This window comes from Melospiza georgiana, chromosome 1 (assembly GCF_028018845.1).
Source record: "Melospiza georgiana isolate bMelGeo1 chromosome 1, bMelGeo1.pri, whole genome shotgun sequence".
Lineage (NCBI taxonomy): Eukaryota > Metazoa > Chordata > Aves > Passeriformes > Passerellidae > Melospiza > Melospiza georgiana.
This window is the reverse complement of record NC_080430.1, coordinates 138542081-138567225: the sequence shown is the minus strand read 5'-3', so window position 1 is coordinate 138567225 and position 25145 is coordinate 138542081. Positions and strand designations below refer to the sequence as shown.

Sequence of the window (25145 nt, the reverse complement as noted above, 5' to 3'; positions counted from 1 at the left end):
GGCAGAATCAAATGAAGTAATTTTTTTCCAGTAGTAGTGACAAATACATGTTTTTGGACAATGTTAAAAATAAAATGTGAAATGCCCATATTTGTATGTGAATTGCATGCAGTTTCTTCTTTCTTTGCATTACCCCATTTACTTCTCAGCAGTCTGCCTATTATTCTTTATTGAAATGGCTTGCTCTTAATCACAATTGCTCCATTCTAGAAATGAAGTTACGACCACTAAGTATGCTGCAACGAGCCACTACTGAAGCAGCTATAGTTAGTAAAGAAATTAGTGAGACACCATGGAACCTTCTTTGCTCTGCTTTTCAAAATAAATAGATCCCCTTGTTGCTAACAAAAACCTTTGAAGTAGATGCCATCATTCTATTCAAATTAGGCAGTAAGGGAAAAAAATTCTGAAGATAACATGCATGAAGCTTCTATGTCCTTGCGAATTCCATGGCCAGGACAGACCACTGATCCCTAAAATAATGCTTGCTGCTTCCCTAAAATATTCCCTGTCCATGCTACATTCATGTGGAAAAAAGCAATTTTGATTTTAAAACAGTCAGTGATGAAGTCTTTTACATGAACAACAGGTGCTCTCTTTAATAATCACTGTGTGTGGCAATACCAACAACATTTTATCTTAAATGTGATCTGGTCCATTTTCAGTTGGCCAATATTCAATCTTGTCATATCTCTGTCTGCTAGATAAAAGAGCTCCAATTTATTCATCATGAAGGTATCTCTTGAGTAAGCAAGTAACTTGTTAACTTTTCATATTATGTGAATTCTGTTCACCAAAATCTTCTCTCCAGGCTTTCAAATAATTCTCATGGTGCTTTTTTCCAATTTACCACCATCCTCCTACAGTCAGACAGAGCATTGCTTTATCTGTGCAGCAAGAGCAAAGAAAGTAACATGGTCTTCAAATATCAGAATACTTAAGGTTGGAAGGGACCTCTGAAGGTCACCTTGTCCAACCCTTCTGCTCAAGCAGGGTCACCTAGTGCTGCTCTTCATACTCAATCTCTAATCAATGGATTTTAATTCTAATTCTCTAATGCTTTGAATTTTAAAGAGGCCCTCTGGCACCAGGAATTGAAAGTCAGCATCACCCAATCAGCATCACTATTTATTGATACTAAATATGACTCAAATGTCCTTTTCAATCAGAGAACAGTCCAACTTCCTGACAGTCCACTGGACTATGCTTTATTTCTAGATGCATGACCACATATGATGGTACTAAGACACAGTTTGGTTTGCAACAAAACTTATAGTTTCACCCCTTTCATTTACTGAAGCTCTTATTCCTGTGTCCATGGAGTACTTATAAATTATTCTGGTTAATCCTAAATCACTAATGAACATGTAAAATAGTGAAGAAAGCTAAATCCATACCCTATGTCACTAGAAGTAAATTCATTTGGTAATTGCCCACTGAGTAACCCATTTAAGAAATCTTCTTGTAGTGGGTTTGTGACAAGACTTTGGTAGCAGGGGGACCACAGGGGTGGATTCTGTGAAAAGCTGCCAGAAGCTGCCCCCATGTCCAATATGCCAAACAGCAGCTGGCTCTGAGATGGAGCCAGCACTGGCCAAGGCCAAGCCCAACAGTGACAGTGACAGAACCTCTGGGATAAAACATTTCAGATGGGGAAAAAATGCCAGCCAAGAGAGAGGAATGAGAGTATGTGAGAGAAACAGCCCTGCAGACACCAAGGTCAGTGAGGAAGGAGATTCCTCTGCAGCCTGTGGTGCAGAACATGGTGAAGCAGCTGTGCCCTTGCAGCCCATGGAGCAGGGGAGGAATGTGAGGGGACCTCTCCCTGAGGAAGGAGCAGCAGAGATGTATGAATGAACTGACCACAGCCCCTGTTCCCTGGCCCCCTGCACTACTGAGGGGAAGAAGGAGAGAACATTGGGACTGAAGTTGAACCCAAAAAGTAGGGATGGGTGAAGGGAAGGTGTTCTAAGATTTGGGTTCATTTCTCATCACTCTACTCTGATTTGATTGATAATAAATTAAATTCATTACCCTAAGTCAAGCCTGTTTTGCCTGAGATGGTAATTGGTGAGTGACTTCTTCCTGCCCTTAGATCAACCCATGAGACTTCTGCATTTTTTCTCTCATGCCCAGCTGAGGAGAGGAGTGATAAACTGGCTTTCTGGGGAATTTGGCATCGAGCCAGGGGCAACCCATCACACTGCTTAACAGGTGTATTTTTGATAGATCTTGCTTAGATCCCAATTTTTCTGTCTTGGATAACACAACCCAAACTGTATTTTGTTGAAAAAAATTCTCTCACTTAAGTTTCTTCATGTTACCAACCTGATGTTTCTGCTGCTGCTGCTTGCTTACATTCCTCAGGTAGGTATTGTATTTAACAATGTCTTGGCTCATCTCATCCACTCTGTCCATCAGCAGCTGCAGGCTCTTCCCAAGGTGATTACTGAAAAAGGAGAAGCATTCATGAAAGATTAAATTTACTACAAAAAAATTAAAATTAAAAATTCATTCTGTCTCCTGAACAGTATTTCTGCACTAATGACACCATTTGCAAATTTTTAAGTTCCTGATTATCTTTGTTCATATATTTATTTGATGATACTTTACATGGCATCTTGTCCTCTAGCATCTTTGCCTCACTGCAAATACCAAGTTTAAGTGTTTTGGTCTTTCTAGTAACCTCCCACTAATGAAAAAACAATACCTTGCATGAATTTACAGTTATTAGAGATGCAGAGCATACATCTAAAAGAAAAAGTCTGATGTTTTTGTGACATGTAACCCAAGCAACATTCCAGGAGATGTGCTCAAAATGTTTGGTTTCATATTACTTTTTAAAATTCACTACCTTTATTTTGTTTTGCACAAATTTTCAATTATCTCTCTGTTAAATATTATTCTGATTAAGAACAGCTAAATATTCTTCAGAACTCCATCTCATTACCCATGCCTGGAAGCTCAGCAGACATGGTTTGATCCTAGCTGTTGAGAGGGAGTCTGTGTCCTGTCCAGCCAGCTCCACATTCCATACCATAGGCAACATGGAAGCAGCAGGCTGGGCGTGTCCAGCAATGCGATCTCCTGCCTTGGCCAGACAAATGCAGTCTGTTAAACAACTTTTATTGTTACCATTTTTAGCAATGCATTCAGTATTTTGCAGGAATGTTCAACTTAAGGTATACCTTCCAAGTCAAAGTTTTGGAAGTTTTTAGGTTGGTGCCCATGGAGACATCCTCCTAAATTGTGTTTACAGGGTAGAACAGTAGAAGAAGGACACTTTCTGCTCACTATTGATCTCTTTGATCAGAAGCTGGTTTGTTGGTTCTCTTGTCCTACTTGGCTGATGACCAACAACTCAAAACTCCATCTTTCTCCTCCTTAACTGAAATCTAGCAATTATGAGAGTTTCTTTCCAATTTAAAGTTTGGTGCACTTCAATGTCAAAATCCCACCCTTCAATCACTGTTTCACCATGTTATCTGAGATTCTCTCTTCTTTCACAATGCTTTCCTATCATCCTACAGCCTATGGACTGGAAAAACTCTAACTGGAAGACAAGGCATAAAGTCAAAAGAGAACCACACATGTAATACTGAGCACATCCCTAAGTGTAAATTATTTCCAGAATCCATAGAACTCATAGCTGGAGACAGAAGGTGATCATGCACTTAGGAATACCTGCAGAAAAGAGAGCAGGAGACACCCTTATCTCTGAGTGCAAGGACAGCTGTTTCACTCACTGGGCTGCTCACTGAACAAAGGCCTGCATCAGGAACCTCAGACCACAATTTATTTACAAGCCAGAGTTAAATCGCACTTGCATACAGAGGCAGATGGTGTGGAGGAGTTCAGCTCACAGCAGCAAGAAAGGCGCCACTATAATAATTATTTTTAAACTTCTTGGGGTTTTTTTGGTTGAGCATTTCAAGCACATGATATTTAGAACTGTGGAATATTGCCATGGCCAGGAGCATGCATGCTTTCAGTTTTTTACAGAGTTTATATAGTATGGAGTTAGTGTTAGAACTGGATATTATCAGAAATGCATGTATAGGTACACACTAATAGCTTTGTAAGGTATGTGCACAACAGAAATACAGAATTATTTTACAGATAGTGTCCCTGTGAAATATAGTTGGTTACAAAGAATGATTTTATGTGAATCTCTCTGGGACCAGCTTAGTACAACAGAGCATAGAAACAGAGAGTTATTGTCAGAAGTTGCAGTAACACAGTGTTAGCTCTCATTGCCAGGGCAACAAAAAACAGATAACTTAAACAGATGTGAACTGAGACATGAAGTGATAAGTATGCTGCAAATACAGAACCAGCTTTTCCCTCAGTTCTCATGCGGCTGATACCCTTTTTTGCTCCATCCCTTAAAAAACCAGAAAGACAAATAGGAAGTAGTTTGTAAAAATGCTTACATACCATCTCTAAGGAAGTTTTATTCAGCTGAAGTTTATTCTGCTGATACTCTGGAAGTTAGATCACACTGCTTCAGCCCATAACACTCATCATACACCTAATTTGCTCAAAGGGTGCTTTAGGCACCTCCATCCATTGTGCATTCCCTACAGCAGATCTCAAAGATCACACTGCCAGGTACCTAAATGCCCTCTATGCATCAATACAATTTAAAAAATTAAATATATTAAAAAAAAAAAAAAAAGTGGTGCCAGTAAGTGCTACTTGCGTCCTTATCTAGACTCACTTCCCTACAGGGCTCTGTGACAGTCAAGTGCAGACAATGCAGAGCTCAGCACTTGCATTTGTTGTTGTTCTGGGGGGATCAGTAATAAAGAAACTGCTATTTCAATGGCTGCATTTCAGTCAGCAGATTCAGCAAAAGAGGCAATTAATTGAGTTTACATTTAAATTAGTGAGTAATGCAGACCAACAGGAACAGACCTATAAAGCAAAACAGCTGGTGCTGAGAAACCAATGGCCATGCTACATGTGTTTGGGGGGTTTCTTATCACTGCTTCTGACATGGTCCAGTGATCTGCAAGTGGCTGAAGCACAGTAATTATCCTCCCAAAGCCTCTTTTCAGTTTAGTTTCATCTGAAACAAATCAGGTCTGAGATCACACTGTGGTGATGACCTGAAGGCACTCTTGAATTGAGCTAGAAGACAGCTCCACCTCAAGATAGCACCAGGAGACCACCACTCCTCTGGTACAGTGAATCTTCATTGAAGAAAACTATCAGCTTTCATCACAAAGTCCCCCCTCTCACATGGGGACTGTGTTCTTTTTTGTGAAGAAATACAGATAAGAAAAGAGGGGGAAAATGAAAAATCAGAAGAAGTACCTACCATGTGGATTCTTACACATCTAATGAAGAATAATCTAATGTGAGAAGACTCCTTCACCACAACTGTTACCAGAATCATGGACCTGTAAGGAGTGACCCACAGAACTTCTGGAAATTTATAATTTGAGACTTATTTGTGTAGCTTAATTAGATAGCATAATCAAAAATGCCCCAAAATGACTAACACATACAAACTGCCAAAGGGAATTTGTCAAAGCCTCTTTACATCATAAAACACACTAGAAACTATAGTCTGGAAAGCAGTTTCCTGAGCTGTGCATTTTTTCTGTAACAGCCTTATATATGATGGGATGTAATTGTTTACCCACAAGGGTAGATATAAGATCAGGTCATCGACACATGAGATTCCTTGTTCAACAGATTCCTTGTTTAACAATGATCAAATACAAGGGTCAATTAATTCTGAGGGTGAAAGACAGAAACCTGTGAGCAGAATAGTCTAACCTGCAGATAACACTGATGTCTTTCCTGTCTTGTTCTTTCTGCTGGTGAGCCCTGCAGTTGGCAGTGATGGAATCCAGCACCCACAGAAGGAGAAAGCAACAACGACACGTTAACTGAACTCACAGACCACTCACTACACAAGGGCATCTTTGTAGGATACAGATCTGGCTAAGAGACCTGAATGCAAGCCTTGCTCTTCCCAAGGGAGTGAGTGCTCATACCACCATACTTCCCTTTGCAGATATATTTTAAGGAGAGCAAAGGTCCAGCTCACTGCTGCCAGCAAAGGCAGTTTGAGAGGTTCCACCACCAGCATCTCCCTGCCTCTCCCTTGCCCACAGCCTACAGCACTCTGAGCTCTATGGATTCAGCTGTTTGCGTGGGCACACTTCAAACTCCTTCAGTGAAACAGTCTACTCTAAATGCAAAAACACCCCCTGTTGGGGTTTCTAGTTTTTGGGGGGAGGCAGAGGGGAAGGCTGGAAGGGAGGAGTGGGAGTTTTTAGTCTGACTTTTTCCATCAGACTATGCCACAAAAGCTATTTGTACAGCCATATTCTGAAACAGATGAGGAAATAAAAATCTTTGAGGGTGGGAGGGATGTAGAGATGAAATGGGCGTAGTGGAGAGAAAAAAGACAAACAGCTGGGACTGGAACCTCAAACTGGCTCTGCTTCTGTAGCATTCATAATGGGGAACTACACATGAAGCCCATATTTACTTCAGCATCTTTAATCAGAAAAGGACTCCAGACACACTTGCTAAAGGTCTGAAACACCCAAAATGAAGCTTCAAGTCAGACAGCCAAGCTTCAAAGAGAAGCAGCAATTCCCATGGCTCCCAGTGCCCATGTGCTGCTGACTCCTTTGCCTGTGTCCAGGCACAGCTGGAATCAGCTGGCACAGTGCTGCCCCACAGTGCGGCCCTGCTCCTCCTGCTCCTCCGACACCCGGGTCACTGTGCTGCACCCAGGCACCAAAGTTTGGGCTATAACAACCCTGAAGCTGGAGATGTGCAAAAAAGACAGCCCCCTAAACCTGCCTACAACTGCCATTATTGGACCCCCTCACTTATTTAATTTTATTTTGCTTGCTAAGGAAGATGAGAGCAAGGAACAGCAAGTGGAAGCGCTGGAAAATGCTGTATCTGCTGCTCATTTTTTCCACTTTCCACCACTCCACTGAGGCCCCCTCTCAGCCACTGCTTTTTGGGACAGGTGCCATCCTGTACATAATTTTCCTCCTAGTGGGAACAGCTTTGGGTGGATTAGAGAAGTACTGCTGGCCAAAGCACATCTTTTTGATTAAAAATGTGTAAGGTACGTTCCCACTACTTAGCAGAACTTGTTTACATCTCAGCATTTCAGCCTGAGTTCAACCTGTGTTGTTTAAGAGGATTTTGTTTGAATGAGATATGTAAGTAAAGAGTCGTGAGTTCCATTCTGTTTTCCATTGTGACTTTGATGTGTACCTTTGGGCAACACATTTACTCTCTCTGTGTCAGGTTCTCCCACCTGCAAATTAGAGATTTTCATAATTATCTTAATAATCCGTTAAGCACATTGAGAGTTTTGAATAAGCAGTGCAATGTGTAAAGGTTAATATTGTTTTTAAAAGCCAAAGCAACCCTTCTTATATTACTTCTGCAAAAATACTGCATCTGATGTTTGAAAAATATAACTGCCAAGTAGATGTTAGTGCAGTAAATGTTCAGCACATGTTTGCTTCTACTGACGCACATTATTAGAAAAATTGTTTGAGACAAATTGAGATATTATAGAACAACCCTATTATGAAGCTAGACCACAAGAAAGCTTTTTTTAATTTAAACTAGATCATCAATAGAATAAGGAAGAGATGGATGAGAATGAGAAAGTTGGTTGTAATTATTTCCCTGCAGATCTGGAACATTATCTGACAGGATTTTAATTCTTGAGTCTCTATCAAAAGACTGGCAGTACTCCAAGGTCTTCAAGACATTTTGGTCCTTAAGGGTAGCAGGATAACTGTTTGAGTAAAAGGCCTTTACTTGCTATTACTTGCTAACCTTGTGTTAGTCTGCCTTCAACCTATTTGCCTAGAGTACTTGAGTCAATTCGTATTTCACAAGAGAAACACAACTTTATGTCCAAAAAAGTAAATTACTATATACAATTATCACAAATATACTTCAAATGGAGAAAGATACTAAGGTGCAAGCAAAGTGCCTCAAATAGGTAGAGCTTTAAACTCAGACAAGGTGGGTGGCTGTACATGTGAAATTCTTGATGAAGCAAACTCTTCAGAAGAGAGGAACTATGGGTAAATAATTTTATTGCCAAAATCATTGCTTCAGAGAGTACAGAAGTTCAGGGATGCTCTCAAGGAGCCAAAAAAGCCCCCCAAAAGCCCAACAAATCCAAGACTCCAAAGAAATAAAACAACAACAAAAACCCAAACTAAGAAACAAACAAAAATATCACAAAACCCAAAACAAAAAACCAAAGCAAAAAAGTCCCACAATTAAACAAAACAAACTAAGACAAAAACCAAAAAGAAGGCCAAACCCAAAAACTAGCTCTGAAGTTACTGTCAACAACAGCAAAGTTAAGTGAGGAAGATATGCACCAAAATTAAAAGTTATCTGAAATGTTTTAGCCTAAACTGCTGAAAGACAAAAATAAGGAAATGTGAAAATAAAACTCCAGAATAGTGGAGCTTTGAACTCCCTACTTTTCAAGTAATGCATGCTTTGACAGAGTAATCTTCATAGCTGAATTCAAGGAAAAACTATCTAAACATTTCAGCAGACAGTACAAGTCACCTAACTTTGAATAAACAAGCATTAAAATGCTTTAATTTGCCACCTGCTTTGCCAGTTATACCAATATAAGATATCATTGAATGTAACCTGCCTGGTAACTAAAAGTAGCTATCAAATACTAAACAAAGGACACATACAAAACCCTCCAAACAACCCACTGGAGTAATTCCCAAAACTTTCCTTCAAACCAAACTAAGCACCTTACATTCCTCAAAGAGATCAGGCGAGCTTCAGAAATCTGCCAGGAAAGTCTGGTTTTAGTTTTGGGCTGGTTCTTTTCTTGTTCACCTCTCATTCCCTTTACTGGTACAAAGACCAACACAAAAGCCTGTCTTGCACGGGACATTTAACACCAGAACAGAAAGTAATTTGTACATTTCTTATCTTTTATCTTGAGTCACGACAGTGGCACAGAACAGTTACTACATAAGACCTACAGCTGTGATTTGTGATCTGTTCAAATTACTTTCCATTTCCAGAATTGTCTTGTGTCTCTAGCAGCAGCCCTTACTAGATCCAGGGTGTCAGGTAGTCCCAGCCCTTTACACAGGAAGAAACCCAAAGAATCAACTGAGGGCGGTGCTGCCAGGCCACCTGGGAACCTTCTGTATCCTCAGCATGGTCCTTCCTCAATTTCACCACAAAGTGATAGAGCTCACAAGGAATCAAACCATTGTAATCTCCTGCATCCAGCCCTCATCCTCTCCTCAAATGGGAAAAGCTCTGTGATCTTTGACCATGGAAAGAAAATGACTTACAGAACACCTGCAGAGTAAACACACTGACTATCTCAGCAAGAATTCTTCACTTCACAAATTCCAATGTGCAAAGTAACAACTTTACTGGACAGAATTACTGACTAAGTATTACTTGTGGCATTTGTGAATTCCCCAGCACAGTTCAACCCTACACCCGTTCTCTCTTGATCACTTCTCTAAAAGCTATCAGATCCCTCTGAACATCCACATAAGCTCAAGTAGAGAAAGTGGAAAATTTCTGCTAACTTAGGCAACACAGGGACCACTAGAAATACATATCCATTAACCTCAGCCTTACATGACGGGGGAGGGAAGGGGAGCAGGAGAAAAAAGGAAAAAGTAAAAAGGCCACTAGGATCAGAATCTCAATGCCAAAGTGAACTGTTTTACCCCAAAAACTTATTCATGAATACAACCTAGCTTCTACATGCAACAATAATAATCCAACTGATTGTGTTGTGTAAGATTTAAATACTGCCAAATTTTTGATCAGACTGCTAGAAGTCATGCCTACTTTGTTATCAAAAGTGGATTTTCAGGGCAAAGTGCTACAAGAAGAAAAAGTTATTCCTAGACAAAGTTATGAGAAGATAATTTTAGAAACTCTTAAAACAATTTCCAACATCATGAATGCTGTCTGTCATAACCATCAGTGGCATTTTTGCCAGTTTATCAGACTGTTTATTATTTTATTTTAAAATTCATCCTGCTACTGAAGATTTCTTTTTTATTAAAATAGTTTATGTAATTACTAACAGAATATTTAACAAAACCTATTTTTAATAGATCTATTTGCCCGTAATTTCTGAGTGCCCATATTTTCTTGAAAAAACACACTCTTTTGAAACATTTATCCATTTCAAGCATGGCAAGTGTATGAGGATACGAGACTGAATTTAGCCCTTGAATCTAATGCTACAGTTTTACCATGCAGTTTTTCCTTCAGCAAAAGAACACGAAGGGTAAAGTGTTAACCCCATTAAAAGTCAAGGCAAAGCTTCCATGGACTGTAATGAGACTGGGATTTCACCCAAGGTGCTAAACTGTGGTTTGGGAAAGCGAATAAAAGTACATCCATTACTGTAACAAGTACTTACCTGCTAGCCAGACTGAGCAACTCATGCCTATCAGCTACTGCGGATTTCTTTTCCAGTTCCCACAACATCACATTGATCAGGTATGAATTCTTAATGACAATAGGCACTTCTTCAAACATGTTTTCATATGCAATATTTGCCTTTTTCAAGCTGTGAAAAAAGTTACAGAATATTTACTAATATAAACAGTATCTCATTCTCTTTGTTGAATTGTTCTTCCAACAAACAGTTTTGTAAAAATTCTTGATTTTCATACTTCCAAAATTAAACAAGAGTCAAGTTTTGTTAAGACAGCATTTGCATGGCAAAACCTCACGTTTATTTACAAAGACTAGGAAAAGCTTCTCTAGGAAAAATTCTCAGAAGACAAGCAGCTGCCTTGCTTGTTAATAGATTACCTACGTGAAAAAGCCTCCAGCAAGAGACTGTACTGACAGGATTAACTCTGCCCCTTCCAAAATATTTTACTGCTTTTCCTGCCATCAGCATTTCTTGAGCAGAACTAAACAGTTAGTTACCACATGATGCTAAAATACCTTTAAATATCGTAACTACTACCAAGAAGAACAATTTTCCCAATACTTGAACAAATACAATTTTTACTGACCAAAAAAGTAGATTCACAAAATATTGTATTTTTTGGAATAATTAAATTCTGTGGTGAATATTAAAACATAAATTTTTAGTGTGTATTTTTTTACAACATACACATAAAAAACTATTGCTGTTCCTTTATAATAAAATAAATAAAATAGACAGTAATACTTTTCGTAAAATATGGATATAAAAGCATGATTTAGAAGTCTCTAAGGAAAGAGAACCTTAATTTCTTTATATTCATACTGGATTTTGGAACAAAAACTTTTGCTTTTTGCCTTCATCCCCCTTTTTTTTGACTGCTCACAGATTTGTTTGCTCATCATTACAGTTGAAGACACCAAGCAATTAAATGAATACATTTTTCCTCAAATGTTTTTCCTCAACAAAGTGATTTTAACAAGTTATTTGTGCTTGTGCTTTTGCTATTGAACCCCAAACAGTTGGAGGCAAAGGATGCTAAGGCCTACATCTGTAACAAGTAGCCAATATTTTGAAACACAGTAATCTATCCTACTTTACTCCAGAAGATGGTGTCCACATGGGGAGTTAATTTAGAACAAATCCACTGGGACAGCTATTCCAGAATACCTGTTCTATTTTAATTCTGGGGGAAAAAAAGACAGACCAGCTATTTCCCTCTCTCCATTTTTTTTTTTCTGTTTTTGGCTCTGCTCCCATTTACAGCTATCTACCCCATGTGCCTTACAGCACACCCTCTGAGTAGCCCCAAACCCAGTTTGGGTGCCCCCACTTCTGGAAATGCCCAGCCAGCCTCTCACACCTCCTCAGCCCACTGTGCCACTGCACGACTGTCACAGCCCATGCAGGTCCTTTTCCCCAGCACACACTGATACATGAGATTTTAAAATACAGCATTCCATAACCCCAGGTACCGTTCTGTGTCCCAATAACTCAGGAAACCCTATGAGAAAACGTTATTTGAAGTTACTTACGCTTCTGGAGAGAAGTCTTTTTCCTTGCAAACTTCCATCAATTTGGGAGTCAGCCTATATGCCTTCAGTGACAAAGACCCTTGGGCAGTCTTAATGGGATCTATTATTAAAAATGGAAGGAAGCCTATTATTACCAAACCCGGACTGACTTTTTCTTTTTAAATATCTGAATGACATAAACAGGAGGAAAAATTACTAAGTAGTCCTAGTGAAAAAAAAATTAAAGACAACAAACTCAGAAAAGACACCATAGCAGAGGCAGTCCTATTGCACTGCTATGTAAAATACAACCAACAATATAAAGTGACGCCAAGTAGTAAACTTAGCTTGGAGAACTTGGGGGGAATCTTGATCCATTCTACTTGTATTATTTCCCCATTAAAGGTCCAATTCACATTTCCTTTGTTTGTATGAATTATCCACAGAACTTATGTTAAGAGTGACCTCATTTAAATAAAGATTCTTCCTTCCAGTCATTCTGCAGTAAATTAAAATATTCATTAAACAGCATTTTATATGAAAAAAAATTAATTTTAGAGTAGCAATAAGCTAATTCAGATCAAGTTGCCATGCCACTTTGTGCATGACAATGTAAGTGGCACATACAAAGATTCGTTTTGCCTTGAATTTAGGCGGAAATTTTCCAAACAAACTGTTACATTCCTTGGACAAAGAAGCTTAACACTTGCAGCATGATAACAGCTGAAGCATGCCAACACAAGAATAAAAGCTGTGTTAACATTCATGTTGTCTGAAACTTAACACAGTAAAACTTTTAGCAATCGGTGATAAAATGAAAACCAAAATAGACTGAAACAAGTGGAAAATTCATCAAGGTCTGATGATGCAATGTTTCCAGCCAATATAAGTATACTTTAACAACTTGTTCTTTACTGTAATCCAATTGTTAACATACTGAAACAATTTTGGGGCAGCTCATAAGATTGATCGTATTCATTAGTATTTTTTCTGACAGATACTCAGGACGTTACATTTACTTCTCAGCTGGAAACTATATGCAAGTCTGCCAGATATGGCAAACTGTGAGTGTTTGGGGAGGGGGAGGCTATAAAGCTGTTAAATTGCCTACGGTTCTGATACAGCACAGAACATCTGGTCTGGAGAGCTTGAGGAAACACCATTAAATAGGCAGAAAAGAAAAAAATCTTTGTGCTAAGAAACAGTCCAGGTTTTGTATGCTTCTGTCAGAGGTATTAAAAAAACTTGGCAATTCGTGTGATGATTGGTCAGTCACGTACAGAGCCAGACACGCTAGCAAGCGGGGTTTGTTAGACATCTGGTCGGGTTCCACCAGCCCCTTCCACGAGGGAGGGGAGATGAAGGAATAAAAATGAAGCAGCTACTCCAGCATTCCAAAACGTACACATCAGGGCTCTGATAGCAAGAAAAATAAACAGAAAGAAGGAAACCCTGTCTAGACTTAGCTGCTGCTGAGGCTGCCGTAGACACAGGGTTGGTATTTACTCGAAAAGGCCTGCCAGGCTACTCTTACAGGCAAAAGACAGAATACAAAAATAGTAGTAATAATATTAAGAGGGGAAAAGAGTAATAAAGGAAACCTCATACTAACCGTAAATGAGAACTACAGACTCCTCAATTGCATGCTGGTAACTGAACTGGGAGTCCAGGAGGGCACGGGTGACAAAAGAGCCATAGTATGTGGACTGGTACCAGCCAACGTGAAGATGATCAATGTTTACGTGGCGCAGGCTTCGCATCATTTCCATCTGGTATTGGACTGGATTAAATAAAAGGCGTGTTAAAAAAGTAAACTTACACAATCGGTAGTATTTAAAGAGAAAACTTGATATTAAATGAGTCAATTGTATTTTATTTTCATTTTTGCAACAGCCTAGAAATTTGTTTACTCACTGGACTATCTTCATTAAAACCCAGAGCTTCTCAGAGAATGAGAGTAAAACCAGCCTGAGTAAGCAGACTTTTTCCAGCTGCAGTTAATTGCTACAGTGATCAACAAACTGTTACACGTCATTTACAGTGTGCACTACCTTCCACATTCATAAAAAAATATCTGATACTGGGGGTTTCATTAAGCAGTAACATTTTACCATTTAGTAACAAAGACTTATTGTGATTTAAGTAATAGACAGCAATGCTGTCTGGAATTAGGTAACTTTTGGATTCAAAAGGAGAATTATTTAATGAATATATGAAATTGATTATAAACTGTCTTTTTCACAACATAAAACTACATTTTCAGTATCAGAGCTTGGGGAACCAGCTACAGCTGTTAAGATACTTTTGATTGCATTTTATTTCCAATTTTCAACACTGTTTCTTCTTTTTGGTGTGTATAAATGCAAAGGATGCATGCATGTACGTATTATTGTTTATAATACACATGCATCTAAATACAGCAAGTTACCTTAAACAGTAGAGAACATACTTTTTGTAAGGCTTTTTACACCAGCAGCTGTAATGTTTCCTTGTACCAACACAAAATTCTATTTCTATTAAATGCTTCATTCAATCACCTTCATGATACAGAGTTTTGTTCAGGAATATTTAACACAATCCCATCAAACAGAACAACACGCTTTATCACTTATCAGACCTTTTAAACAGACAGGCACTGTGACTGCTGGTTAAATTTAAGGAAAGAGAAATCAGTGTGATTATCAGATGAACCAACATTTGGAGCCAACTCACAGCCAAATCAAATGCAAAAACACTACACAATCCTTAAGTTTTGTCTGCAGCTGCAAAAATTACAAAGATAACACACACACCCCATGTGTTCTTTTTTGGCAATTTTTTTTCAAGGCTTCTCCTTGTACTGATGCAAATATGATATTCATTATAAAAGAGAGAAATACAAATTAATTAGCTGTGGAATGTGCTACATTTTCAGACCCTACTTCATATCCTTTCAAAAGGAGAAAAAAAATCCAAACATATTATTTAAAGATACGAGGAGACATTCTTCAAGACTGGACAAATATTTTTCCAACTTATCACTCATCCTTGCATCACAAACTACATTCTGCAGTCTTCTTAAATTGCCTTTTCATTAAATTGCCATATCTGGCTGACTGTTGTATTCTAGTAACCTACATACACTCACAGAAAACTTTGCAGACTCCTTCTATCACTACATGCTGGTGATTGTATTTTATACCATAGTATCTTAACAGGAATTATTGAAATTTGTGTTTCATCCAGGGCACGGTGATAATCCAGCATCCCACAACCAATACAGGAAAACCATGTGGGCTCTGTTCTAACACAGCCAGCAAAGGAGAGGCCTGCTTGATGTGGGTGTCTCTAAACCTAGGCAAATCTGGAGATGCCTCTACACTCTTCAGGGCAGCCTGCACAATTGATCAAACAGCTATTTCCAAGTCAGAATGAAAATCTTTCCCCTTGCCAGACCTAAGCAAGCTCATTGTGCTACTTCCAGAAAGAGAGGCCAGGCTGAACACAGCTGCTTACCCAGAGCCCAGTGCTTTTTCATCTCAGTGTTTAGCTCAAAAGAAAAGATCTAGTTTGTCAAAGAGGTTCAGTCCTTTAAAAGTTTTTGTGGACTTTTTGGAGGCGAAGATGGTAAGTTTCTAAATTTTATAATTAAAACAAGAAAACAAACTAAAAGACTCCTCATGTAAGCATGATTTTGAATTGAAAAAGCATATCCAGTTATTAAGTATAGCTAGAATAAACTCTTTTGGTTAAAATAAGATTTTCAAAGGTATATCTGTGTAGAAAGCAAGAATGACTTGTTTCTCATATGACTTGCTACAACATGCTAAAAAATGAAATCACAGTTAGATCCTCTGTAGCCAAATGAAGTCATTAAGAGGAAAAACTAGGAAGGATTTTGTGATTATCAAATTTAATTAAATTAAATGCGGACTTTTAGATAGCTGAGCTAGACTTCTTGCAGTGGCAATTCTCTTGTAATGCTGGACACTCTCAAAGTAGAGATGGTCATGTAATGATGGGGAAAAGATACTTAGACATAGATTCCTATGAAGTCATGTGGCTGATACATCCAGATAATTTCCACCTTGAGAAGTGTAATATTCAAGAGCAGGAAAACATCCAGGTCTTTAACAAACTTGAATAAAGGCATATCATGCTCTCAAAAGTGTTCCTCTGGGAGCTAACTGGTAACCAAGTTCCAGGAACAAGTTCTTTTCTTAAACACAGTACACCCAGCTACATGTAAGAGATGTAACACGATGCAAGAGATATTATCCAGAAGAAAAAGGACTCACTGAAAACCATCCCAGATTTCATGTCAGCAATTCCTCCTCTCATGACTGTTAGCAGTTAGATGATAATGAAGGCAATAATGGAAAAAATGTCAAAGAACCAATAAAGCATCAATAGCTAACATCTTTGCCTTGGGAAAACAACTGCAGAAATTAAAACATGATGCAGTCCCCACCAGGGAGAAATGGAAACTCTTTTAACCAAACATATATATTTTATAACATGTATTAGTAGCTAGATAGCTCCAACAAGCTGCCAACTTGCACAAATGGATAACAGCCCCCAAGCTGCTTTCGTTGATACCGTTACCACTGTTTCTTTACATCCTTTGCCCAATCTACAGAACGTCATCTTTTCACCTAGAAGCTTAGCACAGACTGGGCAAGAGTTCCCTCTCTCCTTTCCTTCTATTTATTGCTCAATCTGCTAGCATTTGGGACAGCTGTGCACTTTTTTGTGTCACAGTCCCTCCCAAGCCACTCTGCAAAGCTGACACTGAAAGAGCCTCTTAGTCTAAGAGCACCCAGAACTGAGGTGATCAGAGAAAAGGGCAGGGGAAGAACCACACCAGGATGCTGCCTCCTTCTCCCTCACATTTAGACAGTGTACCTGCATTTTAAAACAAACTATTTGTTCAGGGATGTCCTTATGAGGAAAGGCAACAGCCACGCCTGCACTTCCCAGCAGTGCTGCTTGCCCTGAGAACGTGCAAACTCTGAGCCTGAGCCACCAATGCTCTCCTGAGCACCTTTCTGAGATTCTTAGATTTTACAAGTTTTTTAAAAGATTCTCACTTTTCTTATTATTAAAAAACACCACCTCCTTCCTCTAAAAGGACATTTTTTTGTTAGTTTGCAACCAAATGGGTGGGGGGAGGGAATAAAGGAAGCTAGAAAGCATTACTATAACTTGCCTAAAGCAAACAAAAGTGCAAAACTATACAATACGGGGTTTTGTTTAAAAATGACTGACGTATGTGGATTTGTATTACGAAAATGCCTTGACTGAAAAACCTTGACAGTAAACCCTATTATAGCAGTTTATTTTGTTTTAATAAATACTGTAAAAGATTTTTTAAAGTAATAGAATAACAAAGACATTTTCCTTTTCTAGAAAGTACTGCCAATATTAGAAACTTTATCTGGGCTTTAACATATAGGAGATATATACTCTACCTTACCAACAAAAAAAACCCTCAAAAAACCCCAAACCACACCCAAAAAACCACAACCAAAGAAAAAATGTACATAATATACCAGATACAAGACAAAGAATTGAGTCCTAATGTAATGGCCTATTCAACACTGGGACAATTCAGCCATGTTTTCTATAACTTAAAATATCTGGTCAGTAATTTCACTATTTGAAAGCCTAATTTCAGAATAGGTCAAATCAGCTGAAGCATTAAAAAAAAAGGTCCATCATTATTCTAAAATGCAAACAAATCTAAAAGCCTAGAGTTCAAAAACAACTGGCAAATGATGCAAGTTTACTTATTATTGAATTGTTTCTTTACCAAGAAAAATTCATTAGAATTCACCTCTCATGGGATCACATATGCATGTTGCTGACTGAAACAGTGATTGTTATCATACGAGGAGATGCATTTCAGCCTGGCCACATTCAGACTATCAGTAACTATTGTGACACGTGGGTGATCAATAGTGGCCTGCCTGGAGGCAATATATTTGATGACACCTCACTGGCTCAAGGCCTTAATTTCCAAAAGATAACTCAAGTTGATACACTTTAAGAAATTTGATTTTAAGAGCAGCAATCCACATGCCTCCTAAAAAGCCAAACCCACTGAAATGGAAGGACTCTGTACCAGTGTTAGGTGCCACAGACTGACTGGTTTTATGCTGCTCATCACCCAGCTTGCTGCCGTGGGCCCTGTGCAAAAGAAGTAACAACCAACTCTAAGCTACAAACCACTAACACCTCGGTCTGCCACTCACAACTTAGTGTTTGCTTCAACCCATGTGTCCCAAATTTGTCCTTTAAGTGTGTTCAAAGAGCAGAAGTTGCACGTGCCTTCAGAAGGGCAGGTCACTGGTTCAAGAACAAAGAGGACCTTGACTGCTCCCTTACCTTCCACAGCCTCCTCACAAAGACACTCAAGGAGAATGAATCTGAGGATGAATATTGTTTCCCCAAAGAATGGTGAGCACCCAGAAGACACATGAAGTAAAACTACCTAAAATTTACTCAAGATTAGGCATACTGTCCAAGGGACACAAAAGTCCATCAGAAGAGACAGCACCCAGTTTCTGTGCCAACACTTCTCTGAATTTAACAAGCAACATGAGCATAGCAAATTTTGGTTAATCTGGTCAAAATATACTGAAAAACAACCAAAATATTCCTTTTGTAGCACCACTATTAATGTGGATTGTATTTTAATGCAATAATTTATCTGTTTTGAAGCGCTACCATGTGGTAGCATGCGTACTGAACAAGTGCTATACACTTCACAGCACAGAAAAATTTGGGGTTTTCTATACATATTAACTTTGCCAAACCACATGTATGCTTCAGACAGTATCTTCAATGACTAAACCAAGTTAGCAGATGCTAGTTCAAGGAACCAGCATATGCATTTGAAAAGAAGGAAAATTGATTTATTTAATTTAGCACAGAGAATTATGGAGACAACAGATTAATTCGTTTCCCTCCACACACACAATCTCAATTAATTGTCTAAAAAACTATGAATCACAATAACTGCATCTATTGATAACAATTCCAATTGTGAAGATACAAAAAAAAGGAATGCCACAACCAACTTGTTATGGTTAAAAAATACAACTAAAAAGAATGAGAAAAGAGAAACCAGAATTCAGAATTAATTCCAGCAAAGGCAATGTTTCATCTGAAAAAGCCTTTAGATACTGCTGAAATATATTTCTCTGTCTAAAGTGTGCAACACATATGCATACAAATATTTACAGATTTTTATCTATATCCAACCACCTCACACATACACACTTCTCCCAAGACAACTGCTCAAGCTCAGTAACCCAACAATTCCCCTATTCATGGAGAAAAAAAAAATTAAAAATAAATATTGCCTTCCTCAATAATATTAATTTCCTCCACTGAAATATCAAGTCATGGTTACACAACAGTGCTCTATTTTATGCACTTTTGCTATCCAGGGCTGGAAGCACCTGACCTCGTCTAAACTTGGAAATTAAGCAGACCAGGTTCTGTAGGTAGCTGGATGGGGGAAAAAAATCATGAAAATAGGCAAAAGTCCAAGAGTCATAGTCATAAAAGCACAAAATGAAAAGCAAGTCAAAAGACTTAATTCAACCCTATTTTAATTGCTAAATTGAAGAATGAAAAAAATGGTAGAACCTATGTGGCCAAATCACAGAATCACTATCACTGGGTTGGAAGAGACCCTCAAGATCACCAAGTCCAACCCAGCCCCAACACCTCAACTAAACCCTGGCACCCAGTGCCATATCCAGGCTTTTTTTAAACACATCCAGGAATGGTGACTCCATCACCTCCCCAGCAGACCATTCCAGTACATTATCACCCTTTCTGTAAAAAACTTTTTCCTAATATCCAACCTATATTTCCCTTGGCGCAGCTTGAGACTGTGTCCTCTCATTCTGTCAGTTGCTGCCTGGAGAAAGAGACCAACCCCCAGCTGACCACGGCCGCCTTTCAGGGAGTTGTAGAGAGTGATAAGGTCACCTCTGAGTCTTCTTTTCTCCAGGCTAAACACCCCCAGCTCCCTCAGTCGTTCCTCATAGAACTTGTGTTCCAAGCCACTCACCAGCTTTTTTTTTTTTTTTTTTGGTGTTCTAATGAGTTACAACAGAGGAAGAAAAACTGAACATTCACAAATCTGCATTTTTTGTACAGGCTATCAGGCTATGAGATAAATTGGCTACAAATCTTTAAGAATCCCCTCCATCTACGCTACCAACACTACTGCTCAAATAAAAGCCAACCTCTTCTAAGTGTATGCTTATTACAACAACTGAAGCTTTGCTAGTACCTTCGTGTTTTTCTACAACAAAATGGTCCTTGCTTTTATGAGAAAGAATAAGAGAAACAGAAGAGGAAAGACTCTTCAGTACCAATTCATTATGTACACTCAGTAAACTCATTCATTTTTAACCATGATCAAAACCCAATGTTAGTTTTATGACAGCACTGTGTGATATTAATTGTGCTCAACAGAATAAAGTACAGGACACCCAGAGGAGATATCACAATCAGTAGGTGAACAGTGAAAAGTAACAGAACATAATAAAAATAAAACCCCACATTTGGAGTGCTTCTGTCAGGAGATACTTACCAAGTACCTCCAGACTGTTCTTTGTTACTTTAGCCAGCAGTTGCCAGAGCACAGTCCCCAGCAGAGCTGACCACAGCCCCGATATCAGGGAGAGGGAGAACTGTCCTGGGATCAGGGACACCCCAGCACAGCCAGCAGTGACTGCCCATGACTACCTTGCTACCTTACAGAGGAGGCTCTGAGCCACAGGCCAGCACAAGGACAGCTGACAGCTCTGACCAAGCAGGGCAAGGGAGGAAAGGGCGGCTCTGTCACTGGGGGGAATAAAGGATGAGGACAAGTTTGGAGAGCAAATGAGTAAAACAAGGGGATGGGGAGCATGGGGATGTGCGTGACAGGACAAGGGGAAAGCAGAAAATGGAAGCACACCACTTCCTGCACATGTGCTGGCACTCACCCAGAGGTTTCTGACAGTGGGTTTGGGACTCTGGTCTAAGCACACAATCAGTGAATTAGGAGGCAATCAAAGCCATCAACCTATTACAGCATTTTATTAACACATGAGCAAAACACTCAGATAAGCCTTTGGACAAGCTAAATCTCACTGATCACACAATTCTCTACACAATTCAAGATAATGGAAACTTGTCCTGTTTTTAAATAAGTACATTCAAGCCTGAAGATGACTCTAAATGTGATGGGTAGGACTGTCAAGGTAACTTGTGAAATTGTCTTCTAACGTATGCAACACTATTCCAAAGGATAAAAGCATTACAATACTATCTTTCAGAAATATTAAAACATTGAGTTTTCAAAAAGCAATTTTAATTCAGAAATTCACCACAAACTAGCATCTTGAAATAATGTTAAAATCAAGCAATATAATTAAACTATTTTGTTGGCAACGATTATCAAGAAGAAATGGTCAAAAGAAAAAGCAACATTTGAAGGCTTTCTGCCACATCTTTTGAGTATTTTTTCACATTTATCTAGAAAGATCCATCTTCACAGCATCTTACAAACACTTGGCAATTAATCCTCCATCTCCTCCTATAGGGCAGGTAAACACTATTCTTGTCCAAGCATTCATTTGGCTTACTACACTACTATCTCTACATTGATTGAAGAGAAATTTGATATGAGATCAAAATCTTTATCCAGAGAAAAAGTTTCAGTCAGCCTACATTGTCATGACAGCAGTAAATTGTACTACTAAAAATGCCATCTGTTCAGCCTAAAGCTTGCTTTCCTTGTAAGAAGGCAGGAAGATGATATCTCATTTCCTAATAAACATCACATGCCTAATGAAAGCATCAACTGTTTTCTATTAGGAGTGTATTCCCATGGACTTCAGCACCTTGAAGCCTTTACTTACACCAATTTTGTCCAGTGTCATTCTAGCTGCTAACATGCAAAGAAGGATTAAAGGCATGAAAAGGAATTAGCATGGTCAAAAATCAACTCTGTGTTACAGTAACCTCATATCTAACAAAGCACACCCTTTAAAAATGTTTTTTTAAAGTTTCTTAAGATGTCCTTTGTTTAACAGCCATTGATTTTAGCTTGTTTACTCTAGTGAGGATACATTAACAGGTAAAAGCTCTCTCTTTACAAAATATCAACATATTCTTTACAACATATCTACCTTAATGCTCTAAGTTACAAAGCAATTAAGCACACAATAACACAAAAATGTGTGGTGAAACTAATTCCTTTCCTACATAAATGTCAATCAGATTAATGTATTTTTTATGAAATTTTATATTACATAAATACTCAAAGAGGTTATTCAATTACCTGGAAAATTTTGGAAATGTTTAAAGATTAATGAATTACACAGTCACTTTTACTTTAATATAACACAGATTTTCATATTCAACAATTTGAAAGCAGAACAGGAACAGACTGAAATGGAAACAACTCAAAAACTGCATTTTGAAAATCAGTAATTTCATACAGCATGCATCACAAGAAAGTCAGTCTCATTTAGTTAATAACTTTTCAGTAAGTGAAGAAAAATGATGACTTCACATAAGGGGTTTTGGCCCTTTTAAATTCCTCATCTCCCTGAAAACACAGAAAAAAACCACTTTTCTTCTTTGTAAAGCTTCAAAGTTTGGGTGTTTTCTACCAATAACTGTTTGCACTGCTGAAATTCAAAGGGCAATGGGAAGTGGAGGGACATCTTCCACAGCTTATTTAAAGTCAAGACACCCATTTCGTGTTACCAGATACAATGAAGCAAGTGGTTTTCTGGTGGCTTGGTATTAAATATGCACAAGTCTGCTTTCAAGAATTTTTCACATTGTTCTTAAGTTTCAAGCTCATAAAACACGGTCTGAGCACTGAAGCACACACAGCCCCCATACAGCAATATTCCTGAATTGTCTTTATAGCAATTCATTGCTACTGCCTATTTTTTCAGCTGAAAGTTACACCAGTTATTTTTCTGTGACCTCCATCAGCCCATCATGTAGCGATAACACTACTAAACATTTAGCAGTGAGACTCAGTGAAGTTCCAATTTTTGGCAAAACAAAAGAACATGGTAGCCACCACCATAAACTCATCCTTTGAATCAAAATTACACAGGTATTGTATTAAAAAATAAAAATATTATTATATCTTCAGCATTGCCCTTACTGCTGCTTCTGCTGGGGTTCTACTGTGCAGCGCAGGACCTGCCCAAGCACCAGGAAGGCCTGAAGCAGTCAGCAGCTACTGCTCCTTTCAGGAAGGCAGAAGGACCCCACACAACCCCCAAAATTCAACTAGTTTGACAAAGTCTACCAGTTTTGTCTAGCCCAGGTGCTGCTACTTGCTGAGCAAACAGCTGTGAAATGCCACATTAACTTCTTTCTCTTCAGTAAGAGCAGCACTTAACTATCACCCCTCATTTAACACAGCAACTAGGAGCTTTGTCTAATACCTACATGAACACAATGTCACAAGGACGCTTCAGCACATCACTTAAAACATTCTTAGAGCCCCACTTACACCTCCAAGGAACACATCCCATTGAGCAGTCCAGGACACAGTCTGAGACATCCCATCTGACCAGCTTAGAGAGCAATGACTGAGCTGAAAGCTCTAACAAAGGGCAGCTTCACTCGGATCTCTGCTGCAGGACCATCTACAAGTGCTCCTCGTGGCTGCCAGCCACGTCTTCAAGCCATGAGCAACACTTTAACTCACAGGAGGTACAAGTAAGTCAGAATTCAAGCCAAGTCCTACCCAGCAGACAGATGACAAAGTATCTCTTCACTACAAGATCCAGGGTCAGACATTCGCTTTGCCAAGCATTGACTTCCAGATAAAATGAGTCAAGTCCTTTTGCTTGCAATCCCTGCCACAACAGAAATCTCTGCCCTTGTTTAGCTTGCAGGCAGATTAGAGTGACAGGTTCCCTTCTGGTTTAGTTCCTGAGCTAATGATTGCCACTACACAACAGACACACATATTTAACACCACTTCTTATCACTAGGCAACTCTTCAAAAGAGAAGGAAAACTCAGCTTTTTTTATCCAAACTCTAACACGAAAAATTCTCAACATGCAGGCTTACAAAAGGGTAAGTAAACAACCCAGCCACCTAAAGATTTCTCTGGATGAAGTGAAAGGTTTGCATTGCACATGTGGAGGCCACGGATCCATACAGAGATGATGCCTAATGAGAGCCAGAACTGAGTATATCAGAAAACTCCCTTTTTTGAGTAGCACATTTTACACTAGTATTTTATTGTAGCATGATGGCTACCAAGAATTGCTTGCAATTTTCTTTAGGATAGTTTTAAGTTTGTGAAATAATATGAAGGAAACTGATTTTAGATGGGTTCAAAAGTAGAAGACACTGATCAACATTTTCTAGGGAGCTTGAGGAAAAAGATTCAATTTTGGAGGAAGAATAAGACTACTGGTTCAAACCTTGTGAAAGCATTTGCCCAAAAGACTCTTAAATTACTGCAATTAGATCACAAGACATTTTCTGCTTCTTTATTAAGTCTTCCCTGCCAAACAACAGTCACAGCACAATTATTTTGGAAGCTGTTGGCTGCACCAAGAAACAACAGATTAAATCAAATGTCATAGAGGTAGTCCCTTCCTGCATGTGAAAAATCAGCCTCCTTTGCTCCCTAAATATTACAAATAATATTGTGTGCATTTCATCATGACGGGTGATACCATTAGAAGGATATTGGAGATGCAAGAAATTATATGGTGGCCACATATGCCAGCAGGCAGCAAGAGCTTACAGTGAGAGATATGACACTGATCAAAAAATCATCATCCAGAGCTGATGGCATCCAAATTTTCATCACATCTCATCCCATACAGCTAAGCAGTGATGCTAGAAAAAAGCCAGTGTTATGCCTTATTAGGTAAAACCTTTTAATGCCAATTTGAAATCAGAAATGTTCAGGAACATCACTAATACATTGTACTGTTTCCTTATATGACTACTACCACAGCATCTATCAATAAATTAGCATGCGCAACATTTAATTAGTGAAAGAATATTACAGTACTTAAGGTTTTAAAAGTGTTACAGTTTCAGGCATAGCAGCACAGACTTTTAAATAACTCCAAAATGATGCTTTAAAACAGGGTTAGCAATTCACAGCCCAGGTGCCATGGAA

At 38.7% G+C, this 25145-nt stretch overlaps 1 protein-coding gene across 1 annotated transcript in view; it reads right to left on the bottom strand.

The window, feature by feature from the left end:
• Positions 1-25145, bottom strand: part of EIF3H (eukaryotic translation initiation factor 3 subunit H) — an 86411-nt gene that overhangs the window by 3359 nt on the left and 57907 nt on the right. The window contains exons 3-6 of the mRNA XM_058040453.1: positions 13589-13756; positions 11998-12097; positions 10445-10594; positions 2329-2449 (exon numbers count right to left, since the gene is read on the bottom strand). Of these exons, the coding sequence (XP_057896436.1) occupies positions 2329-2449; positions 10445-10594; positions 11998-12097; positions 13589-13756 (539 nt within the window). The remainder of the gene's footprint in view (positions 1-2328; positions 2450-10444; positions 10595-11997; positions 12098-13588; positions 13757-25145) is intronic.